General features: G+C 42.1%; 1 protein-coding gene across 1 annotated transcript; it reads left to right on the forward strand.

Moving 5' to 3' along the window:
* Nucleotides 1-257: 257 nt before the first annotated feature.
* LOC149193869 (uncharacterized) lies at nt 258-5,506 on the forward strand. Its single transcript, XM_089407468.1, has 3 exons — nt 258-1,778; nt 1,947-4,991; nt 5,258-5,506. Exons 1-3 carry the CDS (start codon nt 258-260, stop codon nt 5,504-5,506), a joined length of 4,815 nt encoding a protein of 1,604 aa, XP_089263594.1.
* Nucleotides 5,507-11,035: the final 5,529 nt, after the last annotated feature.

Genomic DNA, 11,035 nt, shown 5'->3' on the forward strand with positions numbered 1-11,035 from the left:
AATTCAATTTCAGTATTAGGGTAATATTTAAGAAAATATAGAAACTACAACTAAAATGACCCTTATTTACTAGAGTTAAATTCATTTTCAGTATTTGGGTAACATGTAAGAAAATATGAACTAGGAGAGAGCACAAGAGCTAGGTCTAGGGTTCTGAGAAAACCCTCTACGGCGCAGAATACGCAGAACGGATTACACCAGGACACTGAAAGGATACCCTGCAGCGTGACAGAGCTGCAGCACATTAGAAAGGCGCAATGGAAAACCCGCAGGGGAGGGCATCAGAGCCCTCCCCTCCGCTGCACGATCATGAGCAAACTGTAACCTTCGGATCTATCGACAGGGAGATTCTAAACAAAGGAAAAAAGCATCAAACTGACAACAATGATACGGGAAGTCGAGAGGACGAGGACAAAGACAGAAGCACACAGGACGGGAAAGACACTGCAAAAGAGAGTCAGAAAATCACCTCAACCACATGCAGACCAGTAGCCAAAGAACGGCCACGAATAGAGCTGCCGGGAGACAAGATAGACAGGCGAATAGAGTACATGAAAGATCATGCCCTCATAGGGAAGTTCATAGGGTTCTGGCCTACGGAAAGAGCCTTAAAGGGCTGGATTGCAGTGAAATGGAAACCCAAGGGAGATGTCACTCTGCAACTAGGGCCGAAAGGCTTCTTCACTGCAATCTTCTTTTGCCTGGAGGATAAATATAGGATTCTAGGAAATGGGCCTTACTTCTTCAACTCAGCAGGACTGTATCTGAGGGAATGGATTCCAAGATTTAATCCCGACAAAGAAGATCTCACATGGGCGCCGGTCTGGATCAGACTGTACTCTCTTCCAGACGAATATTGGGACGAGGACATTCTCAAGGGCATAGGAAACGGAGTAGGGGAATTTATCAGAGTGGCAGAAGAAACCAAATCGCGTAAGTACATTTCCTATGCTCGAATATGTGTTTTCATTCGACTGAATGAAGCTTTACCAGAATCGGTTACTCTTGCACACCGAGATGAAGAATGGATCCAGCCTCTCGATTACGAGCATGTTCCCTTTCGCTGCAGGAAGTGCCATGCCCTGGGGCATCTTTTCAGGGATTGCCCTCTAAACGCCAAGGCCAATCCCCCTGACCCCTCCGAAACCCAAACCCAAGAAGGCTTTATCAAAGTCCCAAGTAGGAAACGCGCACATAAAAAGCACCAGAATGGGTTTATGCCCCAGCAAAAAAATTCCCATAGCCCTGAAACCAAGAATAGCTTTGAAATCCTTGCGCAGTCCTCAGATGAACAACCTCCGATTTCTGAGACAAACCCCTCTCAGCCCTCTTCATCCGCCCATCCCCCCCCCTCAGCTCCCCCTTCGCACTCTCAACCCCCCATTATCATTCCCACTATCCTCAGCCGAAGTCAGAAAGATACAGCAGAGATCCACAAGGACATGGAAGTTGATGGAAAGGCAGACCTCCCCCAGAACCCAGAGATCAATACAGAGGAAAGCAATCAAGTGCAACAAATGGAAGAAGAGCCAGAAAGCATAGATCTAATTGGCCTTGACATTCTGGAACTAGAATCAGCCTGCAAAAAGAAAGCTTACGACACAATATCAGAGACTCAACTCAATAAGCTGGAATTGGTCATCTCAAGGGCCTATCATCAGCACCTACTTGGGATACAACCAGGAAGCCATTGGGATGGCAGCCTCCGCCCAAAAGACACTAAAAAGAGAGGAAGAAAAACAGATCTCCAAAGAACGATTGAGATTGGGAAAATCCTGGTAGACTCAGGCAGGTACGCAAAACTGACGAAGTACTACAAACCCTCTATCAATAGTTGAACCATGAAGCTCGTATCCTGGAACATAAGAGGGCTTAACGGCCCTGGAAAACTCAGAATGTTAAAAAACATGATTAAAATGGAAAAGCCTCAGATGTGCTTTCTCCAGGAAACCAAGTGTAACAGCTCCACTCTAGGCAGTATACTCTCTAAAGCTTGGCCAGGCTGTCGATCGGTCGCGGTTGACGCCTCAGGAGCCTCAGGAGGGCTTGCTATAATTTGGAATACCCAAGCGGTGTCCCTTTCAGATTTTCACGCCTCTCATAACCTCATTCAGGCGGAATTTCACATATTGGGCACCAACATTCATGGCAATATATCAAATGTATACTTCCCGCAAGACACAGGAAGCAAAATAGCACTCATTGACACAATAGAAGTTCTGAACAGTAACAGGAGGTACCCTCTATGGATTGTTGGAGGAGACTTCAACATGATTACTAAAAGCGAGGAGAAGAAAGGAGGAAGAAGCAGATTGGAACCCGAAGTTGCTCGCTTCAAGGACTTCATCCAAACTGCATCTCTCATAGACATGCCATTCTGTAATGGCACTTTCACCTGGAGCAATCGCAGGGCTGGCAAACATCAAATCGCCTCTAAACTGGACCGCTTCCTCATCTCAGACAACGCGGTTCATCTAGGAGGCGACATCTCAGCTGCAATTTTGGCGCATACTGGTTCGGATCACTGGCCGATTGCTTTACAATGGCAAAGACCAGGTGATTTGACAAAAAGACCCTTCCGATTTGAAGGGTTCTGGCTTTCACACCCTACATTCAAAGATTTTGTTAAAACTACCTGGGCAGCCTTCATCCCCCCAGAAGGGTCAAAAATGTATCAGTTCCAACAAAAGCTTAGATTTCTTAAATACCACCTTAAGAGATGGAACAGGGAGACCTTCGGGAACATTTTTAAGGCGCAACAAGATCTAAATCAGGAACTGGAGGAACTCCACCAAAAAATAGTCACAGAAGGGCATTCGGAGGCCACCCTGGAACAGGAAAGGCTCATCCACAGCAAACTCGAAGAAAGGAGGAAGCAGGAGGAAATCTATTGGAGGCAAAAATCTCGGGTCAGATGGCTGAAGGAGGGAGAACGTAACACCAAATTCTTCCACAGAACCACTGTGCAGAGGAGGATGCACAATCACATACCTTTCATCCAAAATCCAGAAGGGGCAAAAGTAGAGAAGCATGAAGATATCGAAGAGGTAATCCTCAATCACTTCCATCAGGTACACCAGGAACATGTAGCAGATCGGCAACAGGCTATTGGAAAGATAACCAGCAATGTACCAAAGCTCATCACGGAGGAACACAATGAGCTTCTCCTTCGCCCTATTCTCCCCCAGGAAGTGGATGAGGCTATGTCACAGCTTAAAGAGGGAAAGGCCCCTGGCCCAGATGGTTTCACCACCACTTTTTTTCATGCTTTCTGGGACATGATAAAACTGGAGGTTTGGCAGATAGTAGAAGAATCAAGGACCCTACGCTGGATACTTCCCTCCCTCAACTCTACTTTCATTACTCTCATCCCCAAAGAGGAGGAATCTATCACCCCTGATAAATTTAGGCCAATAGCTCTCTGTAATGTCATATACAAAGTTATATCTAAAGTTATTGCAAACAGGCTAAAACCCCTCCTACCTCTGCTCATATCTCCTGAACAGTCGGGGTACGTGGAAGGGCGACAGATAATGGATGGCATTATCCTCACGCACGAAATAGTTCACTCCCTCAAGCACTCAAAGCAAGCAGGTATGCTTCTCAAGCTGGATCTCTCCAAAGCATTCGATAAACTTAGCTGGACTTACATTCATCATATGTTAAAAGCTTTTGGTTTCTGCTCCATGTGGATTCGTTGGATCATGAGTCTCATCACATCCACCCACCTCTCCATTCTTGTAAACGGTATCCCCTCGCGCCCCTTCAAACCCTCTCGGGGTATTAGGCAAGGGGATCCCCTATCCCCCTTCCTGTTTGTTCTTATGGCTGAGGGCCTTGGCCGGCACATCAAGCATGCCCTCCTCTCTCACCAGCTCAAAGGCATTTCTGTCCATAACACTCCAGCTACCTCTCATCAGCAATTTGTTGATGACACTATGCTTTTTGGCTACCCCTCTGTCCAGGAAGCCTCTTGCCTAAAAACCCTTCTCAATGATTTTTCGGAAGCCTCTGGCACCAATGTCAACTGCTCCAAATCACAGATTTTTTTCTTCCACACTCCTCCTTCTGTCAAATCGGCTGTAACTCGCATTCTAGGCTTTCCCTCAGCAACCCTTCCCTCTAAATATCTCGGAGCCCCTCTAGCTGTTTCAGCCTTAAAGAATCCCGCATGGCGCTCTCTCTTAGAGAAGCTGGATTCTCGACTCAACCTCTGGACTCACAGAACTCTAAATCTTGCTAGTCGTGTGGTGCTCATTAAGTCAGTCCTTCAGGCCATGCCTCTCTACCTGTTCACAATCCTTGCGGCGCCAAAATGGGTTCTAAAGAGAATAAGGAACCTTCAGCGTGACTTTCTATGGGGCAGCTCGGCTACAAACCGCAAATGGGCTCTGGTCAAATGGTCTACTGTCTGCTTACCGAAAAACAAGGGAGGTATTGGGCTTAGGGACCCTGAGCACAGCAATTCCATTATGAATGCCAAGATCTGGTGGCAATGGGTCACTAATTCAGAAAAGCCTTGGGTAAAGATTTGGACTGCCAAATACGCCGACAGTAGACCTCAGGAGGAGCTTATCAGATTCACTCCTACCGAAAAGGGGTCGCTAATCTGGAATGCGGCCAAACAGCACTATCAGCTAATACAGAAGCACAGCTTCTGGGAAATAAAGAATGGTCGCACGGCAAGATTCTGGACAGATGCTTGGAACCAGATGCCTAAGCTTATCAGTGTGCTCCATCCATCTCAAATACCAGACAGGCAGGATCAGCAGCAGGAAAAAATACACCAATTTTGGATGCAGGAGATAGAGCACGGATTCAGGAAATGGAGACCGATTAACCATATTCTCAATAGGACAAATACTAGTGAGGAAGAAGAATTGGCGAAAGAGTTAAAGAAAAGAAACATCAGGTATGATGGAGACAATGACATCCTTAGATGGGGATACCAACCCAAAGGGACCTACACTACCTCCGAAGCTTACAACCTGGTTTGCAACCTCCCCACTCTCCCAGATCCAATTTGGAGCAAAATCTGGGGTCTCGGATCATGGCCCAAAATCTCCTACTTTCTCTGGCTGGTAGGTCATAAAAGAATTCTCACATGGGATAAACTAAGAAGACGAAACTTTCAAGGTCCTTCTATCTGTCATAACTGCAATCAAAGTGAAGAAACGCTACAACACCTCTTGGACACATGCCCTCTAGCCAATTGGATATGGGAAAAGGTAAGCTTCAGATGCCAAAAAAAATGCAGAGTGGAGAACGACATCATCAACTCCATAAGACAATGGCCACAGAATCCCTACAACAGCGAGATTCTCAATTGCCTATGGAACATCATCCCCGGACTAGTCCTCTGGAACATCTGGAAGGAAAGGAACAAACGAATATTCAAAGACAAGCGCTCTCCAAACGAAGAAATTTGGAACAGGCTTCTAGAGAATCTCAAAGAAACGATGTCGCTTCGGACATGGACAAAGGAGGATCTCCCCTCAACGGATAACGAGAAAAGCATCTACGATAATTGGCAACTGCATCTGCCTCAAGAAAGCCCCAAGAATGGTCCCTCCAAAAGCAGTACCAAGGACAATTGCTTATGGAACCCCCCCCCCCCCCCAAGCACTCCTATAAACTCAACTTTGATGGGGCCTCCAAAGGTAATCCGGGAGCAGCCGGGTTTGGAGGAATATTGAGGAACCATGAAGGTACTCCTCTGCAGGTTTACTTTGGAAATATGGGATGGGATACCAACAACTCTGCAGAGCTTGAGGGACTCTGGCAAGGCATGCAGCTAGCCCGGAATCTCAACCTTCAACCCCTGATTGTAGAAGGCGACTCCCAAATCCTCATAAACATGGCAACGCGCTTACAGAATGGCTCTCAAGCTAGGAAAATTGCTTCCAGCTGGAGGCTAGAGGCTAGACTGAATGCCATTGCACAAGATTTGCGCAATAATAGGGCCATCTCCTTCAATCACACGAAGAGAGGGGGTAACAAGGTAGCTGATCTCCTGGCCAACATAGGGGTTGAAAATGAACAAACTCTCCTCTCAGGAGATACGAATATAATTCCTAACAATCTCCAGGTCCAGGAGTGCGAAAGTCTGATCCAAAGAGAGGCTGCCCCCCCGGATGCGGGTGACACGCCAGCAGATAGAGAGGAGACACATGCCCGGCATGTGATGCCTCAGGTAGAAGGACATTCTCCCCCGTCAGTTCGCCGCCATGGTATTTAGGTTGAGGCTCACCGTAAGTCGGCATTCATTGCCGCATTCAAGTTGCAGATCCGTCAGCAGAGAGCAGTTATGGAATCCACGGTTCGAGAATGGGTGGCATGGTTTAAGAAAGGTGAGGAGGGTGCTCTGCCCAAGTAGTCTCATGCTTGGCGTTCGAAATTCTCTGCTCAGGTGTTGGTATGGTCTCTGGCCCTCCCGGAGGCACTATCTTCCGATCCAGTGTATTTTGTTTCTAATTCTGGGACTGAAAGACCGCTGTGTGTTTTTAGCTTCTGTTTCACTTCTCGCTTCCCGCTTGGCTCTTTGCCATTTCCGCCTCCCCGACCCGTTTCGATCTTCAGCCTCAGTGCGCCAGCAGCCATGCCTCGTCCCCGTGAGCGTATGCTCAACCGTCGAGGAACTTCACGAGGAGGCTCCTCTCGGGCGCCTGCTGAAGGTTCCCCGTCCTACTGTTGTCGTTGTCGTTGCCATAGCTTTCCTGCCGCTCATCCTATCCAATCCAGACAATTCATGGACTCTTATAGCCCGGACCAGGACTCAGCCCCTGCACCTGCATTTGGCTCAGCCATTTTTGCCTTCAATAGCTCGATGGATAGACCCCGCATCAATGCCCATGTCTCAGTTCTTTTTCTGGAGGAGGCACAATCCGTCAATGACGAGCACCGCTACCAAGGGATGCAACAGGGCGAAAAGCCAGAATTGGCCCAGGCCTCGTCTGGGAAGGAAGTGGAGGCGGTCCAGGCCTCGACGGGGAAGGAAGCGGTTCAGGCCCCCAGGCGTATCCAGCCTCAGGAGGCATCTACGTCCAAACAGGCCGACACCTACCTTGACCCCTGCCCTTCTGCGGGGGAAATTGGTGGATTCGGGTGGTATCCGATCGTCGAAGAGGAACCGGAGGAGTAGCTGGTCTCCTGAGCAGATTCACCAGCCTCAGCACCTCTCAGGTTCTAATTCGGCGTTCGGTTCATATTTTCAGTTTTTAATGTTTGTCAGTTTCAAGTTTTTTGAAGCCCCTGCGTGGGATATTGTAGTTGATATTTTGCTGCCCCTGCGTGGGCTTTCTAGTATGATATGGATTTGAAGTACAAAGAACACTGGTATGGAAGGTCTCAACTAGTCATGGCACCTCTGCGAAGGTAGCCCATTCTGATCTCAAACAGACCAGAGTGCCAATTTCAGGCCTCTGAGGATGCATCTCTTGAATGTACTGTTTCTTTTGTTCTGTATATAATAGATTAGTATTTTAGCGAGAAAAAAAAAACATGTAAGAAAATATAGAAATGACTCAAATCCTAAATACTATCATTTACTTGATATAAAAATGTTCTTTAAACATTTGATTAAAATCATTATTATTGATATGAATCTCTTCATACCTTAGGGTTATCTACCCTATGATGTACAATTATCATCCTTTGGTAAACAATTAAAATAGTCAAATTAGATCTTAATTATTTAAATTTATTAATCATAATATTTATAAAAATCCATAATAAAAATTATTTATTTAAAAACAATAAAGAAATATCATAAATTAGATTATTCAAGTGTGCATTATCATGTTTCTGACTATGAATATTTGTGGTAAATAACTTGCACTATTCTCATTATTATGAGATTAAATTCCATTTCCTCATTAATGAATTGTAAAGTATTAATATTTTGAATTTTAATTTACATATTATTAATATTTTTTCAAATAAAAAGTAATTATATACAAAATAATGATGGCCACATTAAATTAATAAAATAATTTACTTTTTCGTAATACTTATCATTTTATCTAAATAATCTATTATAAATAAGTATTTTTAAAACCATTTAAAAATACAATTTAAACGATCTAATTCCAATAATAATCCATTCCAATTGAATGATCTGATACCACAACGACAGGGAGCACGGAGGAGTAATATTAAAGGTGATTTGATATACACTGACCAAACTATAAATATATTATGGGAATTTTGCGCCACATTGCCCAAATTTCTTCAGTCAATATGATCATTCCTTATCATTGCTTTTCAATTTTCTTAGATCACTCCAGATTTCCCCTCTTATTATTAAATCTTTTTATTATTGGCCGACACAGAGCACGAGGCATAAAAATAGCGTTGAATTGATATGCAATATCCAATTATATGAAAATTATCATTTTTCCTATTAAATAATCAATATAGTCATTGGTTTTCAATACTCCCAAATAAATTATGATTTTCCTTTAGATTATCATGGGTGACACAGAGCACGGAAAAAAAGAGAGTTAAAGGTGAAGTGATGTGCACTTGGCAGTCACACTAGAAAATTTGCCTCATGTCTCAAAGTTAAATAGTTAATATGACCATTTATTGTATTAATTCCATTTTTTTTTGTTAAATAGTTAATATGACCATTTATTGTATTAATTCCATTTTTTTCCATATCCATCATGATTTCTGCATGGCTTTGTTTTATTTGAAAACAACTGCCAAAGACGAAATGGAGTTCAATGCTGACACATTCTTCATCTTTCTATGGTTTTTTAACTATAGGAAAATCAATTAAAATTTTGTTGTCAAATCAGTAAAGTGTAGAGTTATTTGTCAAATCAAAGTATAGAGTTATTTTTGGTTGGCTGGTTAATGCAGGTTGATTTAATTATTATTATTAGTACGCTGACTCAATCACTATTATTAAAAGAAAACTATGCTATTTAGAATGATTTATTTGTGGTTTTTAAGAGTATGTTGTCACTCTAGCGCTTTTAAGTTTTGGTTTTTTATAGAAATTTGGTAATAAATTTTTGGTGAACTTTTTATTATTATTATAAAATATATAAATGAATTTAAACTTTGAAATAAATAAATCTTTAAAATATTGAAATTATACAGATTTTGCCCATCAAATTTATAATTACAATAAATATTTACTATATTAAAAAAAAACAAAAAAATACCCAAATATAAAAGATTTAAACTATAATATTTTTTTTAATTTTTATATTTACACTCAAATAATTTAATTAAACATATCTTATATGTTGGAGGTCCTGTAGTGCTCAGGATCTCATAATTTGCAATGGTCTAAAAAAGTGGCCCAATTCCAGCAAGATGACCTGCATCCATGGACTTGGTAGCAGCATGGTAGACTACGTTATTTCCGATCTCCCATTATACAATGAAATGGTAAATTTTGACATCTTAAACGACCACAAACCTGACTCTAATCATAGGCCTTTACTTATAACTCTCAATTTTGTCATGCATAGAGTTCCCATAGAAAATAATACTTACAGCCAAAAGAACTTAATATTTGATAGAAATAAAAAGGATCTCTTTCTAAATGAATTAAAAACTAATTTGCTTCCTTTATCTAGTATAGACAACATAGAAGACCTATATCATAATTTTACTACAACCCTCTCATATTCTATTAACAAGTTCTCAATTGAAGTCTCAAATAATAAAAGAAATAGCAAAACCAATCCATGGTATGACAAAGATTGTAAAAGTGCGAGGAGAGCAATTAAGGAAGCTGTTGATGATTCTCTTAAAATGGACAAGATAAAAATATACAAAGCCCTAATTAAAAGGAAAAAGAGGCAGTACATTCGTCAAAGACAGGAGAATCTCTTACACCTCTCTAAGGTAGCTCCTAAGAAATTATTGAGGCAGATTCTGACTAGGAAGATTAAGGATAATAATAAAATTTCTCTTCACGATTGGAATTCTTATCTTAAAAAGCTTTATGAATCTCCAAATGTCATAGATAATTTGGAAACCCTGCTCACAACGAAATAAGTTTTCTCTTTAGAAGACATTAAGTTTGGGGTTGATCACCTCACTAATGGGAAAGCTAAGGACATTGAAGGTTACCAGGCAGAAATCTTAAAAATTGGAGGTCTTGTCCTCATCCCCCACATCCACAAGCTTTTCAATCAAGTAGTCAAGCAAGGGTTGCCTAAATCTTGGACTGAGAGCCTCATTATCCCTATTTTTAAAAGTGGGGATACAAGTAACCCCTCTAATTATCGGACAATTATGATCAGCCCTCTCTTAGCCAAGTTGTATGGTAGTATTCTGGAAAAGAAGTTAAGCATATGGCTTGAAAGTGAAGGTAAGCGGGCTAAAGGACAAGCAGGTTTCAGAAGGCATCACTCAACAATAGACCACCTTGTTATGCTTAGGATCATTGCAGAGGAATGTCGTAATGATAAATCCAATTTATTTTGTTGCTTTGTGGACTTTAGAAAGGCTTTCGATACGGTTCCTAGATACAACCTTTGGAATAGGTTAGAAGAGCTAAAGGTTCCTCTTGAGTTGAGAGCTGCTGCTATAAGATTATACGAGAATGTAATTGCCAAGCTAAAGAGCAATGAGGGGTGGTCGAAAGATATTAAGTGTAACATCGGAGTTAAACAAGGTTGTCCCCTCTCCCCTACCCTATTTGGCATTTACATCGATAAGCTCGAAGGCTATTTAGAGGAAGCAGGATGTGATGGCACGATCTTAGCTGGGATAGTCGTTATCCTTCTTCTCTATGCTGACGATATTGTTCTTTTGGCAAGGTGCCCTTCTGATCTTGATAAGCAACTCAAGCTTCTTAAGCATTTCTGCTCTACCATGGGTATGACTAGTAACACTAACAAAACAAAAGTTATAATTATCAAATCCAAGAAGGACACTTACACTAATTTTATGTATGACAATAATAACTTGGAGGAAGTGTATTCTTACAAGTACCTAGGAATTGATATCCATCACAAGCTCAACTGGAACCATAGCATTGAGAAAAGGATTAATGGGGGGTGGAAAGCTT

This window comes from Pinus tabuliformis, chromosome 2_2 (assembly GCF_031772625.1).
Source record: "Pinus tabuliformis cultivar Carrire ecotype Pingquan chromosome 2_2, CPIR1, whole genome shotgun sequence".
NCBI lineage: Eukaryota > Viridiplantae > Streptophyta > Pinopsida > Pinales > Pinaceae > Pinus > Pinus tabuliformis.

Coding starts and splice junctions, on each gene's coding strand:
- LOC149193869 (XM_089407468.1), top strand. CDS start 258: ATGGAAAACCCGCAGGGGAGGGCATCAGAGCCCTCCCCTCCGCTGCAC. Junction 1,779..1,946: donor TTGAGATTGGGAAAATCCTG/GTAGACTCAGGC, acceptor TGCTTTCTCCAG/GAAACCAAGTGTAACAGCTC. Junction 4,992..5,257: donor CCTCCGAAGCTTACAACCTG/GTTTGCAACCTC, acceptor AAAAAAATGCAG/AGTGGAGAACGACATCATCA.